We start from the raw sequence: 26,325 nt of genomic DNA on the forward strand, positions 1-26,325 counted from the left end.
CCTTCCGTTATAGTAAATCCCACTCACTATGAGGCAGAAGTGGTTATGTGAGCTTTTCCTTGAAGTCAAAAAACTTGCATTCATTTCAAGTACCTGGTGGTCATAGGGTACAGCCAGGGAAGGTGCCATCCCCCTTGGGGGGGGGGGCTGGTAGCGGTGAATGGGCTCCCGCAACCACGCACCTCCTGATGTACAGATTCTGGAGAAACAAAGGGCGGTCACACCACAGTCAGCCTGTCAGGCTGTCAGGCCACTGGGCAACCCGACCAGCCTGGAAGTGCCCCATCAGTTGCTGAAAGCAAAACTCTGTCCCCCCTCTGAAGCCAGGCAATTTGGGCCAGAGAGTCAGAGGAGACCGGTAATCAACTCCTCCTCTCTGCTCACCTCCTTGGGGTTACAGCAACCCCATCTCCAAACCCAAATCTGACCCTGGAGTGCCAGAGTGGGAGTGGCAGGTGGGCTCTGCCGGTGCTTCAGCGCCCTCTGGAGGTTGTCTGCTCTAATGGCAACTCTCTGCCCTTCCTCCTCCTCCTTCCCTAGCCCTGGGGGCTGCCTTGGCCTCCCGCAGCTGCTGGCCTGATTTCATTCTTCTTTTTTCTCCAATTACAATGAAGTGTCTTACAGAGGTTTGGAATCTCTTGAAGAAGGAAGATCTTTTAGTCAATACACCTTAACCATGAGAAGTTGGTTTCAAGAATGAACCTGAAATACTGTATTTTTCTCCTGATGATTCCAAGGAGAGACATCTCAAGTTTCTAAATCATAAGAAAAACCAAGTCATAAATATGATATTCTGATTTTTTTTTAATCAGTCATCAATTTTATACACATCAGTGTGTACATGTCAATCCCAATCGCTCAATTCAGCACACCACCATCCCCACCCCACCGCAGTTTTCCCCCCTTGGTGTCCATACGTTTGTTCTCTACATCTGTGTCTCAACTTCTGCCCTGCAAACCGGTTCGTCTGTACCATTTTTCTAGGTTCCACATACATGCGTTAATATACGATATTTGTTTTTCTCTTTCTGACTTACTTCACTCTGTATGACAGTCTCTAGGTCCATCCACGTCTCAACAAATGACTCAATTTCGTTCCTTTTTATGGCTGAGTAATATTCAATTGTATATTTTTTTATTAGGATTTTTATTAGGATTTGTCTAGGGCTTGTCTTATCTTCTAAGACCCGTAGTCAACTTTTATAATTTCCAGAACATCTAATCCTAGGAAAGTCTGTCTCTTTCTTTTCTTATACAACAATCCAATTTAATAATTTCCCCCATATTTTCTCCCTTCCATTACCAGAGCTATAAAGGCAAAGTGTATGTATCCCACATTTGCCAGTATGACTTCTCTATGACTGTTTATTTCTTATAGTCCAAGGTAGGATATCGGTTCTCAAACTTTTTGGTCTCAGAACCCCTTTACACTCTTAAAACTTCATGAGGACTCCATATAGGTTCTACCTATCAATAATTACCGCATTAGAAATTAAAACTCAGAAATTTTATTGTATCAATAGTCTTAAGACACTAATTGTAATATTACCAAAAGAATAATTATTATAATAACAATAAACCTATTATATATTTACATAAATAACAATTCTATGAAAAATAACTATATTGTCCAAAACCAAAACACTTAGTTTGGGGAGGGGCATTGTTTCATATAGTTACAGATAACTTTATTTATTTATTTTTTTGGCCATGCCACGTGGCATGTGGGATCTTAGTTCCCAGACCAGGGATTGAACCCACACCCCCTGCTTTACAAGTGTGGAGTCTTAACCACTGGACCACCAGGGAAGTCCCTTACAGATCTCTTTAATGTCTGGCTTAATAGAAAACAGTTGGATTCTCATATCTTCTTTTGCATTCAATCTGTTATATTATCACATGTCATATGGCTTTTGTAAACCTCCACAATATACTCATTAGAAAAAAAATTGAAAGACAAGTAACATTAGTATTATTATGAAAATATTTTTGTCCTTGTGCAGCCTCTGAAAAACTATCAAGTTTTCCTAGGGTTCCCCAGACCACTCATTGAGAACCACTGGTTTAGGGAAATCACAGACCGATCTTGATTTGTGCAAATCCCTCACCATCTCTTTGTCTCAGTTTCTACTTGTGAAAAGGAGATGTTTAAACAACCTAACTTCTAAGGTCTTCCTAGCTCTACAATTTTCTGATTTAATAAAGATTTTCCATATCTGATGCCTTCTCTTAACCCAGCATTAGCCCCTTTAAATTTTGAGTTTATGTAAACCCAATTTCATGGAATCCTGTTTAATTTTACTCACTAAACATTTCCTTTAGCAGCTCAGCAAGTTTTATATCCCTTTTCATTCAAGGCTTATAGTTACTTCTGCTAGGAAATCTCTAGGCTAATAAAATCTCAGTCATTTCAGAAGTTAGCTTTTAAAAATAAATTAAAAATAACATAGCAGTTTTAAATGTTCAAGATAACATGTGGGCAGAGCCTGGACAAAGGTCATACATTTTTAGTTATAGAATCTGCTTCCATTGCCTGTCCTTTAAATACTGGTGTTCTTCAGAGATTTACCCAGGATTGACTTCTCCTCCCATCCTTCACACTCTCATTGGGCAGTCACATTCTTTTTATGGCTTCAGTTTTCATCGACAGAATGATTGCTCTCAAATGTGTATCTCCTGCCTAAATCCATTTCCAGCACTCCCTCTGCCTGTACATCCAACTACCCACTGGACATCACCTCTTAGATGTGCCCAAGCACATCAAACTCAAACTGGACACGTTATCTATCACCAATGACTAGTTACTCCTCCTATGTCTCCAGTCCTAATAACCAGCTTCAGGACTTCCCTGGTGGTCCAGTGGTTACGACTTCACCTTCCAATACAGGGGGTGCGAGTTTGATCCCTGGTCAGGGAGCTAAGATCCCACATGCCTCGTGGCCATAAAAAAAAACAAAACATAAAACAGAAGTAATATTGAAATAATTTCAATAAAGACTTTAAAAATGGTCCACATTAAAAAAAAAAAAAAAAAAGTCTTTAAAAAAAAAAATAATAACCAGCTTCAGCATTCACTCAGTCTCCCAAATCAGGTATCTGGCCATCACTCAAAGCTCCTCCCCCTTCACCACCCATACATCCAATCGAAACCAAGAACTTCTCTCTGACACCTTCTCTCTTGCCTAGATTATCACATTAACCTAAATGGTTTTACTCGTTCCCTCCAAACTCTTCTGCAATACAGCCAGAGTCATCTTCACACTACTGCTTAGAATCCCGCAATAGCTTCCTTCTGCCCTTAGATCAAGTTTGGACTCTTTAACATGTCATAAACAGGGATCATCAGGCCCCTTTTTAGCCTATTTCCTATCCTGCTTCACCATTTTCTCCTGGATGCAACCACAAAATACATTTTTCAATTTCACATTCTCCTTTAGCTTCAAGTTCCTGGAACATGGTAGGTACTGAATAAATATTTGCTTGATTGAGTTGAATTATAATTATGCAAAATTCGTTGAAAGCAGCAGCTATGCCTTTGTGATACAAAGGAAAGAAAAAAGTCAGAAATGGTTCCAGGTTTATGCTGTAAGGGTAAATACAATAGCAACACTGTGAAGGGTGATGAATAATTCTACTTTGTTATATCTCAGTTGGGTGGCTGTTCATACATCCACATAGAGAAATGCCTGTCACATGTCAGTGTGATTTGTACTTTGATAATCCTTAAAAGGTTTAGAGTTAAGAAACCTTTATCTAAAGATCTTGTAAGGGCTTTACAAGGAGCTATTGTAATCTATTCTTCTTTAATAATTATCTGCCACTTGCCCCTATTAATAACTATCTTTGAATTTTATCTCTGTATTTTTATTTACATAATTAGTAGCATTAATCCTTCTAAAACTACATACTGAGATTTACATTCTTATCAATATAGTATGTTCTATACCTTCTGACAGAATTCTTTATAGAAATCTATTTTTATTTAGATACCTCTGGATTAAATCAGGGCTGTTGCCCCAGAATGAAAGTACCCCTGGTACTTAAACTACACATTCATGATTCAATGAATGACTGTCAAAAAAAAAAAAAAAAAAAAAACCTTGAAGAAGGAGGAGAAGACCTAAGAGGGGGAGGAGGAGAAAGAGAAGCAGCTGCAGCAGCAACAACAAATGTCTGAGCCTTCAGGTCGGGGTGTTGCCCAACCAAGCCCCGTGACAATCATGAGGCTAACATTGTTTTTCACCTTGTTATCAAACAGAGACTTGTCTACCCTCGTGGAGTCTCTCTTTCAAATTCCTCCTGATTAAAAAACAAACAGAAATGAAATAAAGCCCCAAGCCTCCATGCATTCTGTGGTGGAACATTACCTTTCTTCATATGGGATCCATTAAGGCAAACATCTGATGTTTGTGGTTAGGCTGTGATTTCCCCATAGCCTGTAATGGTGACCAACACTGGGGAAAAGCTAAAAGTTTCCCTGTGTAGCAATCTTAGATTTTGTCAACACCCTCATAGCAAAGAGAAACCAGTTCTGGGCCAACCCAACATCAATAACACTTGCCCTGAAGCTGTAAATAGAAGATAGTTCCTGCTGATACAACATTAGGCCAACACCCAGAGCAGCATGTGTGCTCATCAGTAACACTGATAGTGACTGCCTACAGCCTGTTGTCAAAAAAAATAAAAATAAACATCCTCAGATGATGTTTCTTTCCTGCTGAGAGCAATCGCCCAGAGCTAGTTTCTAGTAGTTAGAGACCAAAAGCCCTGCTATTACATATACACACATGTTTTTCAGAGTAAAAATTGATTTGATATGATGATCAGGATATTCATAAGTTACAAGGTGTTGGGTTAAATGTTATTTAATGAACATTCATAGAGGACCCACTGTGTGCTAAGCTCTGTGCTTGGCCCTGAGTAATTTATGAAGACTATGGCGCAGCTCCTGCCTTCAGGTAGCACCGCTCTAATAACAGAAAATCGTGAGCATCCCGGGATTGGCATCACACTGGTGCTATGAACAAGGTGCTCTGGGGAACAAAGGAGAATGCGGTTATTTGGAGGGTAGGAAAAGAATTGAGAGAACAGGTGATACCTGAATCAGACATTACCAGATGAGTATGAGTTTTCCAAGAAGAGAAGAGGAGAAAAGGAGAGGTCTAGGCTGAGGAAATAGTACATGCAAATGGTGTGAAAGTGCACAATGCATGCCAGGAATGGTGAGGTCTAGTGAGGCTGGAGCACATAGTTTCAGGAAGTGGAAGAAAAGCAGCTTGAGGTCAGATTGCAAACAATCTTGAATGTCATGCTAAGGACATCCTTTAAGTTCTAGGAAACCAGCAAGATTTTTTAAGTTGGTGATGGCAAAATCAGGCCAACGTTTTAAAAAGAATACCCTGTTGTCAGCACAGAGGATTCTTTTAAGGGGAAACAGGTTTAAAGATATTGCAATAGTACAAGCAAGCAGTGATGAGAGCCTTAACTAAAGCAGTGGCACTGGGAATTAAGAGAAAAGGACAGTAGGCTTTTATGATAAAAACGGGGTTTTGAGGCTATTGTTAGAAAGATTACTCTGTTGCCTTGAGGAGGAGATACTTAGAAACAGGATGACTACTGAGGATCCTATAGACAAGGCAAGAGATGCTGAAGCCTGAATGAAGAGAGTAGCAGAGTATCTCAGGGGAAAATAATGAGTAGTATTTGAGGATCTCCTAGTCCAGGGCAATGGACCCCAGACTGGTTCTCTGCCCAGCAGCATCTGCATCAGCAATACCTGGGAGCCTGTTAGACATGCAAACTTTTAGGCCCCACCTCAGGCCTACTGAATCAGAAACTCTAGGGCCTAGGCCCAGCAATTTGCATTTTAACAAGCCCTCCTGGTGGTTCTGATGGGAGCTGAAGTTTCAGAATCACTAGCCTAGGGGCACAAAGGAGATGGAAGTATCAAAAGCAAGTGAGCTACAATAGGGATTAAGAGGCTAGATGTTGGAGAAAGATGTTCAAATATTTGAAACCTGGGTTCAGATATTTCCTCTGCATCTTACTGGACTTGCAACAAGTTGTGTGACAATCTTGGGCAGGATACTTAAAATCTTGGAGCCTTAATTGCCTCATCTCCTGATTGGGGGTAATACACTATCGCAAGAATTTAATAAAATAATTCATTGTAAAGTGTTCAGTGCACTCACACAGGCATATAGCAAAAGGTAGTTAACAATTTTAATAAGAACTACATAAAGAGCAATAGTTGTGAGAAAGAAAGTTCTATATTAGACATACAAAATTTGAGGTAACTGTAGTACAACCCAGTGGCAGAATCCAGGAGAAGGCTGAAAGAGTGTGTGGGGACCTCAGAGAGAGATTGAAACTGAAGAATAATATGGGAAGGACACAGAATATAGGCAATAGCTACCACCATGTGAGTGGTCAAGATTATCCAAGGAGAGCACAGGAAATGAGAAGAGAAAAGGACACCAACACTGAAGAGTGGGACAAAGAATAGTCAGCTTGAAAAGGAGCTTGAGAACAAAAACACAGGACAAGAGGAGAACCAGGAGCCAGCAAGCTCACAGAGGCCAAAAGAGGAGTGTCGAGAGAAGAAGGTCAACAGTCCCGAATATCACTAAGTTCAAAAAGATAGAGAGATGATAGTAGAAGATAGATGTTAGATAGATAGATAGATAGACAGAAAGAAAAAAGGAAGGAAGGGGGAGAGAGAGAGAAGGAAAGAAAGAAAGAAAGAAAGAAAGAAAGAAAGAAAGAAAGAAAGAAAGAAAGAAAGAAAGAAAGAAAGAAAGAAAGAAAGAAAGAAAGAGAGAAAGCGAGAAAGAAAGAAAGAAAGAAAGAAAGAAGGAAGGAAGGAAGGAAAGAAGGAAAGAAGGAAAGAAAGAAAGAAAGAAAGAAAGAAAGAAAGAAAGAAAGAAAAAGAAAAAAGAAAGAAAGAAAGAAAAAAGAGAAAGAAAGGAAGGGAGAGAGGGAGGGAGAGAGGGAGGGAGAGAAAGAAAGAAAGAGAGAGGGAGGGAGAGAAAGAAAGAAAGAGAGAGGGAGGCAGAGAAAGAAGGAAAGAGAGAAAGAGAGAAGGAAGGAAAGAAAGAAAGGAAGGAAGGAAGGAAGGAAGGAAGGAAGAAAAGAAAGGGAGAGAGAGGAAAAGAAAGAAAGAGAGAGAGAAAGAAAAAGGAAAGAAAGAAAGAAAAAGAAAGAGAGAGAGAGAAAGAAAGAGAGAGGGAGGGCTATTGCATTGGGCAGTTATGAGGTGATTGCAAACTTCTGAGAAGGCATTTCTTTTTTAACAGTGGAAGCAGAAGACTGACCCTAATAGGCTGAAAAGAGAAATCAAGGTAAGGATCAAAAACTGACCTTGAAAAATTAAGTTGTGATGGAAAGAAGAAAAATGGGGTGGCAAAATCAGTGGAGGTCAGAACATGAACAATAATCTTTAAGGAAACAGGATGATGACAGAGTTGCAGGCTGAAGGAAGGAGCCAGTGACGAAGAATAAGGAGCAAGCAGGGAAGGAAAAGGGATGGGAACAGGTAGAATCTTCAGCATTGAAAAGGAGCAAGAGGAATTTTTCTCTGAATCAGGAAAAAGACTGAGTAAAGTTATAGCTTGGGGATGAAGGAGGAAGATGGGGAAAAGGGTAAGGTGATAGTGTGCATCTCTGAGGGCCTCTTTTTTTAGAGAAATAGCAGGTGAATTTAGCTTCCAAGAGTAAAGGAGATTCATGGCAAGGTTGAGGACTTGAGGAAAGGGCAAAGATTTAGAACACCTGTTATAAGGACTGGAAAAAGGAGCAAAATAAGAATGAGAGGGACATTGATGCAGCACTGAGGGTTAGCACTGACTTAGGAAAGCATGGATTCATTGTGGTGCTAAATTCAGTAATGGGTGATCATCTCCAGCAATGCAAGTGAACAGAGTCAATGGATAATAATGAGAAGACTGATGATGATTTTCACAAAACAACAATATCAACAATAACTGGCATTCCTGAGCCAGCGCTGTGTAGTGAATGACCTTCCTTCATAGTCAGACCTCCTAGGTTTAAATCCCAGCTATTCTGTATCAAGCTATGCCACCTTGGGAAAGTTACTCAACCTCTCTGTTTCAGTTCTGTTATCTTTAAAATGGGCATAAAAATAATAGTACCTACTTTGTAGGGTTGTTGTGACAATTAAATCAGTTCATTCATGTATAGCACTTAGACCAGTACTGGACACACCATAAACCCTTGTTACATGTTAGTTATAATCACCACTACTGAGTTGAGGCTAAGTTGAGGATAACAGAAGTTCAAAGGTTAATAAATATCACAACTCTCAGCACATAACCAAGAGTAAAGTTATCCTTGAGAAGTTTCCATATAACCATAGTACTATCAAGAGATCAAAAATACTCTCAGCCACCAACCGTACCTATGACAGACATCCTTTTTCTGAAATTGTTGAAATCCAAAAAGGCAAGCAATTGATAAGTAACTAGTGTTCCCAATTCTTCTATTGTTATTGTCTCTGGGGTCCGAGACTTAAAAATGAACCCCAAATTTTTTGCAGCAGTCACTAGGGCCCCTTCATCAGGTGATTGAACTTGGTAAATCAGCTCTCCTAAAAGGAAAAGAAACAGGTGGATTAAGTAACAACAAAAAAAGGAAAAGAAACAAAGGTATTAATACTGAGAATAATAACATTCATACAACACCAATGCCAATTCCAACTCATTCTATAACACCCAACCCAAGTGTCAGCTCTAGAAATCAGACCTTTTCCACTCACCAACCAGGTGACCAGGTGCCTGTGCTGTGGATCCGCAGGACACCATGTATACCACCACTGGAGCCCTTGTCATCTTACAGGAAAAGGCTCGTTCCTGAGCCTGCCTCCCTACTATGCTGAAAGTTTCTTAAGGCAGAGACCACACCTTTGTATTTTCAGTGACTAGAAATGTGCTATGAAAGTTTCACATACTAAAACACTTAATATATATTAACGCACATAATCCTCATGGCAATGAGGTAGGGATTATTAAAATTATTACAGGCATACCTCGGAGATATTGCAGATTTGGTTCCAGACCACTGCAATAAAGCAAATATCACAATAAAGCGAGTCACATGAATTTTTTGGTTCCTCAGTGCATATAAAAGTTACATTAACATTATACAGTAGTCTATTATATGTGCAATACCATTATATATAAGAATGTACATACTTAATTTAAAGATACTTTATTGTGAGAAAATGTTAATCATCATCTGAGCCTTCAGTGAGTCATAACCTTTTTGCAATAGTAACATCAAAGATCACTGATCACCATGATCACCATGACAAATAAAATAATAATGAAAAGGTTTAAAATATTGTAAGAATTACCAGAATGTGACATAGTGACACAAAGTGAGCAAATGCTGTTGGGAAAATGGTGCCAACAGACTTGTTTGATGCAAGGTTGCCACAAACCTTCAATTTGTAGAGAACACAGTATATATGAAGGCAATAAAATGAGGTATGCCTGTATTTCCATTTTATACTGGTGAAAACTATGACTGAAAATATTATGTGATTTTTGCAAGATCACACAGCCAGAGTGACAGAGCAGACATTCCAAATTCCTCTTCAGTCTGCTACTAATGACCATTTTATGAGAACGCATGCAAGAAATCCCTTGAAATGTAAGGAATCAAACCAGGATGTTAATGATTGGTACCTGGTATTGTGTATGTGTTGGAGTGAGGGTGAGAGGGGAGAAGAGAGGAAAAGAATGAAGTGGGGGGAAAAAAAACATAAAAATACACTTTAAAACCAGCATCAATAAAGTAAGCCTTTCTATATAAAATTGTACTACCTTTGTATGTAAAAATAAATTAGAGAAAGTAGGCAGAGCTAGATCCAGATTTACTGATTTATAGTAATATATAAGATAAATTGTTCAGAAAACTAGTTGCATATTAATCTATATATTATGATTCCTTTTTGTTAAAAACAAACCACCTACACATCTACATATATTCATATATAGACAAGCAAATAGAAAGTGTGAAAGTATGCACACCAAATGTTAACATTGGTTACCCCTGTAGAGGTGGAATTAAAATTCAGGGAAGAAATTATTAGCTCTGCCTTTATAAATCTTTGTATTGTATGGCTTCACTTGCTACAATAGGCATAAATTAATTTTTGAAATTCCAAAAAGAAAAAAAATTAAAGCAATTTCTTGATCTACCCATGAAATGATATGATAACTCCCACTTCTGGCAGCACTGTGGAGTAGGTGCCAGGATCAACCTCCCCTGTTGCAAAGAGCTACATATTCCACAAAGACAAAACATTTAAATATTTTTGAATGCACCCAGGACTGGCTAGAAAGCAGTCCTTGTTCAGGTCAAAGACTGAAAAAAAAATGGAATAAAGGCAGGGCATTTTCTAAACCAAGAGACCGTGCTCATAGGTTTCCAGTCTCTCAAGGCTTTGGTTAGAAAAGACACAGGCCAGGGAAAGAAGTCTAATGGGAGACCACCTCTTAAAATTGAGCCCCCAGAAAGGATACTCTCTCAGTATAAAGGTAAACTGAAAATCAGTGCCCCCTTTAAGAGTCATGTACGACAATGTTCATTGCAGCTCTATTTACAACAGCCAGGACGTGGAAGCAACCTAAGTGTCCATCAACAGATGAATGGATAAAGAAGATGTGGCACATATATACAATGGAATATTACTCAGCCATAAAAAGAAACAAAATTGAGTTATTTGTAGTGAGATGGATGGACCTAGAGTCTGTCATACAGAGTGAAGTAAGTCAGAAAGAGAAAAACAAATACCGTATGCTAACACATACATATGGAATCTAAAAAAAAAAAAAAACGGCTCTGAAGAACCTAGGGGCAGGACAGGAATAAAGACGCAGACGTAGAGAATGGACTTGAGGACATGGGGAGGGGAAAGGGTAAGCTGGGACAAAATGAGAGAGTGGCATGGACATATATACTCTACCAAATGTAAAATAGATAGCTAGTGGGAAGCAGCCACATAGCATAGGGAGATCAGCTTGGTGCTTTGTGACCGCCTAGAGGGGTGGGATAGGGAGGGTGGGAGGGAGACGCAAGAGGGAGCGGATATGGGGATATATATACGTATATGTATAGCTGATTCACTTTGTTATAAAGTAGAAACTAACACACCGTTGTAAAGCAATTATATGCCAATAAAGATGTTAAAAAAAAAGAAGAAGAATGAATATTGTCAGTAAACTAGAAATTTGAGATATGTCTGAAAGATAAAAAGTAGATTTGATAAATGAAGAAATAAGAAAGGAGAAAAACACAGCTCAAAGCATTTGAAAAAGAAAATTAATACAGAGGTAAGAGCAACCCCCAAAGAGTCTCCAAATCGGGATCAACAAATGAGAAAAGCAGAAGTGGTCTTGGAAGCACCATGAATAAAATTATTTGAAGAATTCCATTCAGCTCTCCCAGACCATTTGGGCTCCTCCTCCTGCCAGCTTACTCCGAACAGCAGGCTGCAGTGACATTTGCCCCAGGATGAAACCTTGAAAATGTTCTTCTACACAAAGTGCACAATCCACCTAAAGAAACTTTTAAGATTTGAATGCTGGGGCTGGAGACCAAAGCTGAAAACAGCCAGAAGTAGCTTTAGAATTCCACAAGGATAAGAGAAATAAATTAATGAGAGAAAGGAACTCCATGACTCTGATATATCATTTTCTTCCAGCCCAGACCTTAAGTATAACTTTGTCTCAAATTAGGGTTCTGGCACAGATTCCTAGCACTAGGTCTGGAAAAGTAAGATAGCTAAACCGAGGTATCATATGAATTCCAGGAGAGGGGAACCCCATACCCAGAAGACGATCTATGTATTGTGCCTCTCCCCCACAATCTGGGGAGACAGGCCACTGTAATCAGAACCTACATTCACCAAGAGGCAAACAGGGATTCTCAAACACAAGTAGGAACAGGCAACCACAAACCATCAAACGTTTGAGAACGACATGAAAGTTAGACACAGAACTCAAAAAACAACATTCCATAAAATGAAACATAATAGAGGAAACAAAAGAAGATTTCAAATTAAGAATAATTAATATCCTCAAAGAGATCTAAGAAAATATCATGATATTGAAATAAAAACAGATAGCTATTAAAATAAAATAGAGCTTTAAAAATGAAATAAACTCAAAGGCAGAGATAAAAGAAATTTACTTGAAGGCATTGTGCTATCCTCAGATAAAAATATAATAAATCATTATTGGCATTATTATTATAAATATCAGTTTAAGTTATAAATATAATTATGTGAATCCTCACAGCAATTAAAATCAGAGGAATGAGTTAGTCCATCATCATCAAGGACAAAACTATGGCTTGAATGCAGTCCCAACAAAGAAAAAAAGAAGAAAAATATATATAGAGAGAAAGAAAACATATATTCAAATGTACATATGCATATACACACATACATATATATATCACACACATACATATATACAGTCTGCAGACTATATATATTTCACTTTTGAGTTGAAATTACTTGAGTGGTAATTTTCACCCAACAGGTGATAGTAGAAAGAAATAAAACTTGTAAATGGAATAGACTGGGCTCAAATGGAGCGAGAAGCCAATTCACCATCCATTGTCCACCTGCCTCATTGCTTCAATATTAAAGCGGCCCAGCTGATTTTGTTCTCTTCTGTGAACCCTGAGCTCTGAACAACCATCCTGGTAGTGTGGAACTTGTTCATAATGGGGACTAAACACAAGTATTCTATCAGTGTAAATCTGTCCCATTACTGGGAAAATTCATTCTAAGCATACGCCTGATGGCTATCTGCATCTATTAGATGTGCATGTTAATAGCGAAAGCTAAGTGGCTCAAGAGTGTTTCTCTGATTGTCCTGCCTACCAGGAAGCTCACAGTCAAATACGGTGCTCAATCATAAAAAATATTTCATCCCCTTTAACTGGCATATCTAGGCCCTCATCTTTTTGTTGTTCCTATTTCTTTTCTTTTTCTTTTCCTTTAAGTCTCTCCATATCTTTTGGAAGACATTCAGGATATAAATAAATACAAAGAAAAGTTAGTGATAGGTAAACCCCTCATGCAATGCTATACTCTGAATTAGAAAATCCTTCCAATTCCAAACATTCTTAATAAAAATATCAATACTGATTTAAAAAACAAGGCTCACTACTCAGACACACTTTGTACTTACCTGCACTATTTTCCTCTGACATTACGGTGTGGCAGAGTGCAAGTAACCTAAGGAATTCATGCACTTTGGGATCACCCATTTTAATGGATTCCATCAGATGGTGGTCAAAAAATTGAAATGTTCTCTCTGCTTGGGGGTTGACTGAGAAACCCACAGCCTCTTTTTTCTGTAGAAGAACAACAACAACAATGAAACTGTAGACTTCATTCCAACAACAATCTTTTAAAATTCAAAAACACTTCCTCTAAGTATTTTTAGTGCTTGTATGATTTTTCAGCCTCAAAAGCCTGGCACTAAAATGGCTTTCTGTTTCCTCATTACCATTAAATATTATCTTCTCTTTTCAGAGCTATGTAAACCTTCATCACCAGAGCAGTAAACCTTCCAAAAGCATATGGGGAAGAAAAATATCCAATGGATGTACAGATTCTCAAATGTTTACTTCAACTCCAAAATACAAAGAAACCCTGAAAACTGAAAGTTTTTTTCAAAACTTACTTGATGGCAAAACCTGACCTGACTTGAACTCATTTTGGCAGCAATATCTGACCTGGAATGGTATGTGCCTAATTATAGACTTTTAAAAGTCTACTTAGTGTGAATTAATATTTTCTGTTATAAAAATATTAATGTGTTTGATTACAGAGTACTTTCTCTGATCTCACTAGAGTTACTGCATAATATAATGACAGAATGAAAATCAGGATCTTGAGATATTTGTACTCACGTGTTCATTGAAGCATTACTCACAATAGCCAAGAGGTAGAAACAACATAAATGTCCATCAACAGATAAATAAAGAATATGTGGTTATATATATACAATGGAATATTATTCAGCCATTAAAAAAAGAAATCCTGTCTTTATGCTATGACATGAACGAACCTTGAGGGCATTATGCTAAGTGAAATAAACCACTGACAAAAGAACAAATATTGCATGATTCCATTTATATGAGGTATCTAAAGTAGGAAAATTCACAGAAACTGCGTGTAGAATGGTAGTTTCCAGGAATTAGAAGAATGGGGAAGTGGGGAATTGCAGTTCAATGAGAATTACAGAGTTTCAGACATGCAAGGTGAAAAAATTCTGGGATCTGCAGTACACTGTGCTCATTGTTAATAATAGTTTACTGTCCACTTAAAAATTTGTTGACTAAAAAAAAAAAAAAAACAAGACGAAAGAAATAGGGTTCACTAAAGAACAGAACAAAATAGTAGAAGATAATTCAATACTAAATAAGATCTCTGTTAATTCACTGACTTCTGAAAAGCACAAAACGTACTTCTAACTTTTAAAAGTTTATTATTCAAAGCACTAGACCTGTGATCATGTCTTTGCAAGCGCAGTTAATGGGAAAATACTTTTAATATACACTTTGTCTTGGAGACCGCAGAATAATATTTTAAATATAATACTTATATATCCAAGTATATGAGAAGACATACCAGTATACAAGATACTCCATTAGTTGTGTTTATCCCAGAATCATGGAGACTTATCTAATCACAGATTGTTTTGTTCATGTAATAAAGTTTGAAAACAACCACACATTGGGGGGAAAAAATGATCAGCTCGCTACTAAGGAGTAAAATACACACTGGCTTTAGACTTCCCTAAACCCCGCCCAGGGAAGAAACTATGACTTAAAGAGATTACAGCCTGTCAAACTGTCATTCAAATATAAAGTCACCAGGTAGTTCTGAACAGATACTTTTCATGAACCCATCTTGAAATAGTTGTGAGAAAGAAAGTTTCTTTGTTTCTTTGAGGATACTTCAGCCAAATAAGAGATAACTAGAAAAACAGTGGGAAAGGGAGTAGTTAGTGGTAAACACCAAATCTCTCTAACTGAAGAACTAAATATAAAAGAAATAGATTAGGGTGGCAAAACAAAATGTATATATTATATACATTGACTATGTAGAAAAGACTGCTAAAAATTAGCAGGAGATCCTGATTTCCTCATTTTAGTGTCTGAAGGTCAGAAGATATCATTTAAAAGCTCAAATCAACTAAGAGAAATCTATGTATATTTAAGATTAAGAAGCATCATTAATACAAGTAGTAGGAAAATATGAGGGAAAGAAGGATAAATATAATAATTTTACCATTTTTCATATTAGGAAATTGATAGACACTGCTTATGAAAAAAGAATTGAGTGTTGTATAAACTCTTGAAAGTATACAGTAGAGAAACAATAAAATACTTTCCTAAATATTACAAGAGAAGCACACACACAGAGCAGAGTCCATACGGAGAATTATTAAAAATTATAAAGACACAAAGTATAACCTAAAATATTTAACAGAGCCAATGTAGATGGCCCAAACTCACTTATTAAAAAATTGGATGCAAAGCAAAATCCAACCCTCTGCTATACATGAGACACATCTAAAACAAAGTTATTTAGGAATATTGAAAATAAGAGGTGGGCAAATGCAAATCAAAAGAAACCAGGAGGGGCTTCCCTGGTGGCACAGTGGTTGAGAATCTGCCTGCCAATGCAGGGGACATGGGTTCAAGCCCTGGTCCGGGAAGATCCCACATGCCGTGGAGCAACTAGGCCCGTGAGCCACAACTACTGAGCCTGCACGTCTGGAGCCTGTGCTCCCAACAAGAGAGGCCGCGATAATGAGAGGCCCGCGCACCGCGATGAAGAGTGGCCCCCGCTCGCCGCAACTAGAGAAAGCCCTCACACAGAAACGAAGACCCAACACAGCCAAAAATAAAAAAAAAAAAAAAAAAAAAAGAAACCAGGAGACATGACCTCAATATTAAATAAGGTTGAATCCAGGCCAAGGAGAATTAAATGAGTCAAAGAAGATCACATTCATAATAAAAATATAACCACTGTGAACATCGATGCACCTCAAGATAGCATCAATACTCATAAAATGAAGACTTCAGGGTATATAGGAGCTAGAGAGAGAGAGAAATTATCCGAACACTTTAGTTAACCTCTTTAATCCAAACGATAATATAGATAAAAGATAAATAATGAAACAGAAGGCCTAAATAATATAATTAATAAGGTAGAACTAAAATGACATACAGCTAATTTTATACGTTGAAAACAGAAAATACATAAGCTTTCTTTTTAAGGACCCTGGAACACAGACAATAATTGATCATATTACGCCACAAAGAAAACCCAAATAAATTCCAAAAAAGTAGAAATAATACAAATCTATTCTTTTTGTTTTGTTTTGCTTTGTTTGTTTTGTTTGTTTTTATAGTTAATAATACTTTATTTTATATTTAACAGTTGCTAAGGGAATAGAATTTCAAAACTCCCATCACAAGAAAAAATAACTTGTAATTACAGTAGTGATGAATTTTTTGTTTTTTGAATTTTATTTAATATATTTTTTTATACAGCAGTTTCTTATTAGTTATCCATTTTATACATATTAGTGTATATACAAATCTATTCTTTTATTAAAAGTACAATAAAGGTGGGGAGGGAGTCCCAACCGCTTTGAAATTTTAAAGTTCTTCCTTAAAAACTCATGGTTCAATGTGGATATTCAAATTGATATAATAAAAATAAAGATACTTTAATACACTACAGGCCAAAATCCATGTAATTAAAACTAAAGCAGTGTTCAGAGGGAAATTAATAACCACAAATACTTGTATAAAAAAAGGAAAGAGGGACTTCCCTGGTGGTCCAGTGGTTGAGAATCCGCCTTCCAATGCAGGGGACGTGGCTTCGATCCCTGGTTGGAGAATTAAGATCCCACATGTTGTGGGGCAACTAAGCCCGCACTCTGCAACTAGAGAGCCCACACACTGCAACTACTGAGCCCGTGTGCTCTGGAGCCCGCGCGCCACAACTAGAGAGCCCACGTGCCACAACTAGACAGAAGCCCGTGCGACACAACAAAAGATGCTGCGAGCTGCAACTAAGACCCAATGCAGCCATAAATAAATATTTTTTAAACCAGGAAAGAACAAAAATTTTTAAAATTTTATTCAAGTAGAGTTGATTTACAATGTTGCGGTTAATTTCTGCTGCACAGCAAAGTGACTTTTTACATAGTCTTGTCAAAAATCAAAAACTTTGATAAAACATTGTGTTGGTGAAGGTAGGAGAAAGCAGGCACTCTTGTACATTGCTTGTGACAGGGTAAATTGATGTAAATTCTAAAGAGGACAATTTGGCAATATTTATCAAATTATAAATGCACATATATTTTGATTGAGCAGTTCCCCAGAAATGGAACTTGTTAGAGAATATAGGATCCATGTGACATAATGTATACACTGTTATTTTTGCTGCATTTTCTTTACAAGCAAAATATTGAAAATATTCTGAATGTCCATTCTTGTCTCCTTACATAAATTAAGGAACATTGGTATAACAGACCATTATTCACCGTAAAGAGACTAAGGGAGCACTTTTTTTTCACTGATATAGAAAGATCTTGATCATTGTTGAGGAAGAAAGTTAAGAACAGTATGTGTAGTTCACTACCAACTATGTAAAAAATGGAGAAAAATATTTGCTTGTATGTAATAAATATTTCTGAAAGAGAAAAAAAACCAGGGAACTCTGTGGTTGAGAAACCTGGATGAGAAGGAATTTTGAACCATATGAATCTATTTTTTTAATGTTACATATTAGGTACCTCATCTGGTCATAGTGGAAATCAGGTGTTAGGAACTCATCATTTCTTAAAAGCACATACAATTTGAAATTAAAAGTAAGAATGAATTTTATCACCTCCACACCTTAGTCATGTCTGTCTTCTGACCCAGGACATCATGTACTTCGCCTGACAAAACAAAAATTGAGAATTAAAAATAAATGAAATTGAAACTAGATTTAGTCATTTAGTTTTAAGAAATATACTTGTTTATTAAAGCACTACTACTAGATGACATTATGAGTTCAAACCTAGACATTTTAAGGAGTGCTTTCAAACTGTAATGGTTAGTACGGCGATTAACACAGAAAGATACTCATGTTTGCCCAAGATAGAACTAAAATGCAGTACACATTAAAACAAAATAAGATCACAACCATGTTTATCTGTAAATTTTATCATTCTGTTGTTACATTATCTATGATGTTTGCAAGAGACAAATTTTGTTTTTCACTTTATACCCACTGTTGGGGAATCCAAAATGATATCCAAGACAGACCAATTCTCATCAATGCTAGAGCTTGGTGAGTACATCTTTGTCTATCTTGGTTTGGGCCAGATCCATCTTTAATATCTATAATGGCAAGGTCAAATTAGCAAGTAAACATGAAACCACGTCAGAGCCTTCTGCAGTCAGAAAACATAGCCACCTATGTGCCAAACATTTAAAAATAACTATTCTTAGTATAAAGCCGATATGTGTTTATTACAAATATATTGGAAAATACAGGCGTTTTAAAAACAGGAATGAAAACCTGTAAAAAAAAAAAAAAGAAACAAAACAAACAAACAAAAAAAACAGATTTCCATTCCTGTTTTATAGAGGACAGGACTGAACAACAGAATTCAAAGTGACATGATTCAACTAAAACTAAAAAGTCAGCATAGTAGGTTTTTTAATTCAGATCTCTCTCTTTTCACTACACAATACTGTGACCCAAAGGCCACTTGATAAAGAGTTACTGGTTGTTTTTCTGGGGCTCAGGTCTAAATCTAGAATACTGTGAGGCTGCTGTGTGGGAAGAGGCCCTGAGCTAGAGAGTGAACCTAGCCCAGCACCTGGAATTTAAATCCCAAACTCACCACGGTTATGTGCCAGTCATTGCCCTTTATGCTATAACTCTGATAAACGTTAAAAGCAAAATAAAACTGTCTTTGTGTAAAATGGTCCTCCCAAAGAAAGCCTCTTCACAAGGCTGCTGATGAAAGTGAAGAAAAATTGAAGAAGTCTACGAAAATAATAGTTCTGAGAAAGAAAATAGAAGCTTTAGATAAATCAGAGTAGAATATCAAATTTTCCCAAGGCCTGGATGTATGATATAAACAAGGCCAACTGTACGGGGGGGGGGGAAGTGATTCTGGAACATTCTATGAGTGCTTTAGTAATAGTAAATGTATTATAAATTAGAATGGCTATATAAATTTAAGGGTCTAAAGGGATTACTTAAATCTTTCAGTTACTTTCCTGCCTTTTATGAGGGAAATTACAAGCTATCATGGGGTTTGTAAATTTGGAGATTTGCAAAGATCTTGGGATATATACTTTGTGAAAAGCAAGGGACTTCTCTAAAAATCACCCTGTGACAAACATATCTACAAATAAATCTTGGTCCACGTGTCTGATAATTTCTTTAGGGTCATTTCCTAGAAGGGATATTATTATAATTATTATATTATCAATAAGTGCCATGGCAAAAGAATCCAAAAGGTCTACAAAATTCAAAATATCTGCAATACTCTAACAGAAATTTTCTCATTTAAACTGCTCTTTGGATTGTATATTTTGAAAACCTCTGAAAATAATATCAGAAGAATAAATTTTAAGAAAAGGTTCTATTTTATCACCTTAATAATAGTGGTATCAGAAATGCACAATGTAACTGAGGGCTTGTGGAAGTCCAGCTTGAAAATCATCTGGTCCACTACCAGAGAAGGGTGGGGCAGGACAGGGGCAGGGCAGAAGAGAGGCGAGGAAACCATGGCGACCGTGGGTTATGGGGTTGGGATAGCAGACGGAGGTCAAAAGGTAGGAGAGTATGAAAATCAACTTCTTGTATTTCTTAGTTTTGCTCAGGGTCAAATCTTACTTTAAAATATTTGGCAATGTGTGAAGTTTCCCATCAGGAGACAAAGGAAAGTTTTCCCTCTCTTTCTCAGATTTCCTTTATTTCCTGAGATTTCTGTATTGAGAAACTGTACACTCAGAGTCCAGTGAAGTGAGATTGGGAGTCCAGAGGAACCCGACAGGACCCTTCCAGGAAGCTTTCGTGCTCTCAACAGAAGGAACTGTCTGCTAACTAGCCAAAGTCGGGGTGACAAGGGTCACATATAACTAGAATGCCTGAAAATCCAAAACAGAGCAGGTATCCTAAAAGAAGCATACAAATAGGAACTGGATATTGATGAAACAGTTTGACCACTCAGAGTAGCCCTATACAGTGTGAATTCTCAGGAATGAATTGTAAATTCTTATGAATACAGACACTAACATCAATTCCAGAGCTGTTAGGAAGCAAGTATAAAATACTGCTTTTACTGAAATAAATCAGGCTATGAAGAACTTGTCCTCCCTGGGATACGGGTCTATCAAGCACCACCGAACAGATCACACAGTTGGTGCACTGAAAGGAACCTCAGACAGTATCACATCTAACCCCCGTCTCTACCCATGAATGGTAACAGATCCAAAGTATCATCTGAATTATTCAACATTCATCCAACAAATATTTAGCAAGTGTTTATTATGTGCCAAGCACTATGTTATTAGATGCTGGTGGTGCCCATATTCATCAGAAAAAGAGATTTTTTAATTAAAAAATAAAACAGTGCTGCTTATTTATTTTAAGGACTGTTAATAATATCAGGAAAAAGGAACTGTTTCCCTTACCGTAGATTCTCCCATTAATGGAACATTTTTTAAAAGTCATGATGTTTTCAGTGAGGGTACCCGTTTTGTCAGAGAAAACATATTCAATCTGGCCTAGTTCCTCATTGAGCGTGGTCGTCCGAGCTTGAGCAGGTGTTGCCTTCCCAGAGTAATACATCTTCCGATCCCAGTTTATAAAATAACTGTGTCCCAGACGAATTACTTCCACACTTTCATCATTAAAATGGAAAAAAACGAGAAATACTCCATCAATTTCAGAAGATACAAAGCTTTGCCAAAGCAAGAAGTCTGCTAAAGTCTTCAGAGTTTAGAAGAAAATGTGGATGCTCTGTCTCCAGGTCTTAGTGAACTTCAGAGGCATCTCAGCGGAGTCTGTTCATAAAATGTTCTAAGTCATTTCCTTGTAGCACCTTGAAACAATGAGCTGGCTTTGCATAAAGCCTTAGGGAATGTTCCATGCTTCTCTACTTACATTAAACAGGCCCAGTAGTGATTTCTCGTATAGCATTTTAGTTGTTTGATGTGGCTTCACTTTGCCAAAAGAGGTAGAAAGGAGTATCTCCATGAAGCACTAAGCAAACCATAATAGCTATTGAGTAAAAACAGGTTGTGTTGTCATATTACTTTGCCCATTGAAAAGAGCATTGTCTCATGATCTAGTGGTGATTTACGATTTTCCAGCTCTAGAAGTGGAATCTCTGAAGCCAAGGGTATAATCGTTTTCAGTCTTTGTACACAAGGCAAAATCAACTTCTAAAAAGGTTACAACAATGTAAGTTTCTACCATTAGATTACTGAAAATTATCTTTTAGTCTATGCCAAGTCAAATGGTATCTCATTATTGTTTACTGCATTTCTTTTCTTATCAGTGAGTTGAATTTTTTTTCAAATTTTATTGGCCAGTTATATTTCTTCTCAGAATTATCTAATTGCATTACCTGCCTATTTCATCTTTCCTATTCAGGTATTAGTGTATTTCTTATTGATTTGTAAAAATTGTAGATATATATATGGCATATGTATCTATATACATTATGCTAATGTGTTACCCAGTTTATCATTCATCTTTTAATTTTGTTTCCACTATTTTTGACACAAAGAAGTTTTCTCTCTTTAATCAATCAAATTTATCAATAGTTTATAGTTTCTGTTTATAGTTTCTTTTCAGGGAGCTTTGCTTAGGCCTTCCCTATGGCAAGATTATATATATACAGATATCTATACTTTTCTTCTAGTTCTTTGTTGATATTTTCCCCACATTTAATTATTTATTGCAATTAGAATTTTCTGAAGGATGTGCATAGAGAAGCTAATTTCAATTTTTACAAAGTTTATTCATCACCATTTGAACATTGAATCCTTTCCCCTACTGTATTGAGATGCTTCCATGTCACATATAAATTATTTCTTCAGTAGAATCTGTTTTAGGCATTTCAATTTTGTTCCTTAATGTGTTAATTAATGCACCTCTTGTTTTCATTATTGTAGCTTTATAAAATTTGGCATACCTGGAAAGAGGTAAGAAAATCTTTATTCTCTTCTTTTTCAAAAATTCTCACCTGTAATCACTCATTTATTCCTCTTGATAGAATCAATGTACTCATCAAATAAACTTTAGAATCAATGTATCAACTTTCTCATTAAACTTATTTGGAATTTTTATTAAAGTTATATTAACCTCTTAATTATTTGAAAAGAATGGATATTTTATAACATTTAAACACAACTTCAAGAAAAAGGATAAATCTCCCCAGGAATTCAATTTTGAAAAAGTACTTCTATTGGTAAAGAGTTTAGTTTTGTTTTGCTTCTCTTTGTTTTTCACAAAGGTCCACACCATAGCTTGATTGATTTGTTCCTGGACATTGTATCTTTTTATTGATGGGAAAATTTTTTAGTTGCTTTTGGCTTAAAGGAAAGTGTTTTTAATACTAAAAGCTTTTCTTAATATTAAAAAAAGTGATTATGTTACAAAATACAACATTGCACTGAATTATCTTACTAAGAGTTTTACAGAGTTATTCTTTTGGATTTTCTAGGTTTATAATCACATTGTCTCTGCTCTTCCTTTCTAAGAGATTTTTTTCAGTTTCATGTTTCATTTTGTACATAAATATTTTAGTTGCATGTGTTAGTACATTAACAAGAAGATCCAGAACAGTATAAAATAGTAATAGTAAAGCAGGGACCCATAGCTTATTTCTGATGTTAATGGGAATTAAGCTTTGGTTTTCTCATCTGTAAATTGAGAAAGTTAACAGCAGCCTGATTATGCTAACTCTGAACATTTGTCTCCTTAAAGACAAAAGATGACACCCAAGTCCTTTCTGGGCACTAAATCCTATGCTTCTAGTTCTATAAGTACATGAGACATCTATATTTCCCTCCCCAGCAATGGTAGGGTGTCAGTTCGTTTTCTAACTATTTAAATGGTAACACTTTTTTTCACCCAAACTAAAAAATCACACTATGACTCTATAGAATCATAAGATATAAAAATGAATGTCATATTCTGCATGTATTTATTTATACCTTATCTTATCATGATTTATTCTTCATATCATTCCCACCCCACTTCCTTGTAAGTTCCTTGCTGGCTGTTCTAATTCAGCTTTGTTCTTCCTATTCCATTCACTCAGAAAGCATTAGCACTTACCATAGACCAGGCAGAGTGCCTTACCTGTCATAGGCAGTCAGTTAGTGTTGAATGAGAAATCTGACCCTCTATTCCCTAATTGCACCAAGAAGGACATTAAGACCTAGAGAGGTTAAGTGACTAACCCAAGGTCACACAAATAATTAACCACAGAACCAAGACTAGAATTCAGGCATTTGGTAAAGTCAATGCAGACCTGACCTTAAGAATGCCATAAAAATGGCATTATGCAGGTAACTGATCAATCACTTGAAGCTTTCATTCATCTAAAAGTAAAGTATCTCCCTAAAAATCTAAGCAAAATTAATGGAGAACAGAATTTGATCCTTTTGTGTTGCAGTTCCAGTCAGTGGAAGTACTCTAAATTAATTTGAATTCTTAGACCTTAAAATAGTCTGTAGAGAGGCAGAGTATCCTTTTTGTTTGGGAAAAGAGCATTTAGGAGAGTCACAATGGAACATTTAGCTCTTTGTTTTATAATAGCAGAGAAAAGGAGACAAATGCTCAGAGTCAGTATAATCAAGCTGCTTAGTGTTTTCTGCCTGGACGCTCAAAGAACAGGGCTTATGATTCTGCCCATTCTGAGGCAAAATAAGCACCGTGGAAACGAGTTTCTTTTGTTTTGGAAAAAACACTAAAAAGCTAATTCCTTGGGAGCACAACAGCTGCACTTCTTAAGATGATGTATTAAAAAACTGTAGCTGGGTATGTTTTAACACTACAGTTAAATTTACAGCATAGAAATACCCTACCAAAATAAATGTCCTATGCTCACATAGGATTGTTAAGCATTCAAAGTAAATTCTACACTTTTATCCTCAAGTGACATGGCACTAATTTATTCCTTGTACCTATTCAAAGGCGTAATGGAAGCTTTTGTAGAAGGCCTTCATCCCTCCAATCAGAAATACCTGGGATTTCTCTTTTTCCAGATCTCGGTCTTAGCAACCTGAAATTCCCTGGAATGCTTTTTCCCTCAAGCTGAACTCAGAATCACTGTTCTTATTTGGTGAGCAAAAATGCTCACATTTATCTTCATCAATACCATGGCTTACCAACAGGTAGAAAATTCTAGCCTCTTTTTTTTTTTTCTCTTGATGTCTTGGCTGATTAATAAATCATGCACAGCTCAGACATAGACAATGTGCCAAGTGTTAGAAGACTTGGGTTTGGATCTTGGCTCTGTCCCTAACCAGCTCCACAATCCTGAAAAAATCATCTCATTTATAAAAGAAGTTCAGCAATAACTACTTCAAAACATTTTGGGGAGACATAAATGAGATATTGCATATAAAAGCACTTTATGTAAAATATGAAATGCTATCTAGAGGTAAGGTGATATTATTTGGAGCAGAAAGGAACTCAGAAATCAATTATCTCAATCTGCTCATTTTAGAGCACATATTTCATAGACAAACTAAGGCACAGAGAAGCCAAGTGCTTTCTCCAAGGTCACACAGCTATTAGTGGCAGTGACAAGACCAGAACTTGGGCTCAGACTATTCCAAATAGGTTTTCTTTCTGCCACTGTGGGGGACACATTAGAAGGAAAAGGAACCTGGGAATCCAGCCTTGGTCTTTAAAAAAAACAATCTTAAAAATCATTAAATGAAAAATGCCAATGCACTTCAAAGAAAGAGTGTATACGAAATACACTTCCTTCGTGAGGACACATGAAACTGCACGTGTGCAGATGGTAAGGCACTATGAGCATTTATTGTTCATTTCGACATAAAAGGAAAGCTATAAAAGCTGACCATAGGTCCTCTGGCAAAGAGCAGGATTTACTACAGACTTTATAATTGGATACAAGCATGAGAGGTCCTCAGAATCAACGATGAGCCAGTAGGATACATTTTAAATAGAGCCCGCTCTGACCACAGCTCCAGAAGGCCAAAAGCATTGTGTGGTGTTGTGGCCCCATGCCACTACTTCCAGTCAATTTCCCACAACTTGACATTTCAGTTTCCTGACTGTTCTCCAAAACAAGGGTGGATTTTGTGCATTAAACTTCCCTTGTTTCATCATAGCTAGGATTTTGGAAAGAGAGAAAAAGAAGCTCGTAAAAATTAGTGGGGATTTAGAGCTGGTGATTTTGTTTATTGTTAAAATACTGGTGATGAAGAATGTCAAACAACCAAGTCTCATCTTGGCTCCAGTGTCTTTGGGACCATCTGACTCAGTCTTGGTAGGATTAGGATCAAGAATGTCTCAGGTACAGATTCTAGGGCCAACTTCGAAGCCTTATCAAATATATATATATATATATATATATATATATATATATATATATATATATATATATATATATATATATAAAAACACATATATACACACACATATATGTATATACATATATATAGAGAGAGAGAAACAGAGAGCGAGAGAGACAGCGAGACAGAGAGAAGTGTGCTTATGTATAGATAGATAGGTAGACCATTTTAGCTCTAGTTTGTAGGACCAAATCTAGAAATGACAGATCAAGTTGTAGAGGGAGTTATGAACCATACTTCTTATTCAACAATGAATAAGTGCCACCAACTAAATTTCAACTCCTTCATGTACTCACTGAATAGTTACTAATAATAATAGTAAAAATTAATATTCATTAAGCTCTTACAATGTGTCAGGCATTTGTCTTAGAGCTTTACAGGTTTGTTTATTCCTCATACAATCTTTTTAATTAGAACTATTACTTTCTCCATTTTTAAAATGAGGACCCTGAGATACTAGAAGGTGAAGTAACTTGCCCAAGGTTATGGAGCTAGTAAGTGGTAGAATAGGGTCTGAATCCAGGTATCTGGAGCCAGACAAGTGCCAGAGAGGCACCATCTCAATAGATCTCCCCAAATATTCTTCCATTTCTTTCCCAACATCAACCCAGTTCTAACTCAACAGGTTGCATG

The 26,325-nt window shown here is 36.8% G+C and overlaps 1 protein-coding gene across 6 annotated transcripts in view; it reads right to left on the reverse strand.

The window, feature by feature from the left end:
* Nucleotides 1-26,325, reverse strand: part of ATP8B4 (ATPase phospholipid transporting 8B4 (putative)) — a 315,749-nt gene that overhangs the window by 61,746 nt on the left and 227,678 nt on the right. For all 6 annotated transcript variants that reach the window (XM_068551361.1, XM_068551368.1, XM_068551388.1 and 3 more), the window contains 4 exons: nt 20,764-20,972; nt 17,962-18,005; nt 13,224-13,389; nt 8,417-8,605 (listed from right to left, as the gene is read on the reverse strand). In XM_068551361.1, the coding sequence (XP_068407462.1) occupies nt 8,417-8,605; nt 13,224-13,389; nt 17,962-18,005; nt 20,764-20,972 (608 nt within the window). The remainder of the gene's footprint in view (nt 1-8,416; nt 8,606-13,223; nt 13,390-17,961; nt 18,006-20,763; nt 20,973-26,325) is intronic.

Source organism: Eschrichtius robustus, chromosome 1 (genome assembly GCF_028021215.1).
Source record: "Eschrichtius robustus isolate mEscRob2 chromosome 1, mEscRob2.pri, whole genome shotgun sequence".
In the NCBI taxonomy this organism is placed as follows: domain Eukaryota; kingdom Metazoa; phylum Chordata; class Mammalia; order Artiodactyla; family Eschrichtiidae; genus Eschrichtius; species Eschrichtius robustus.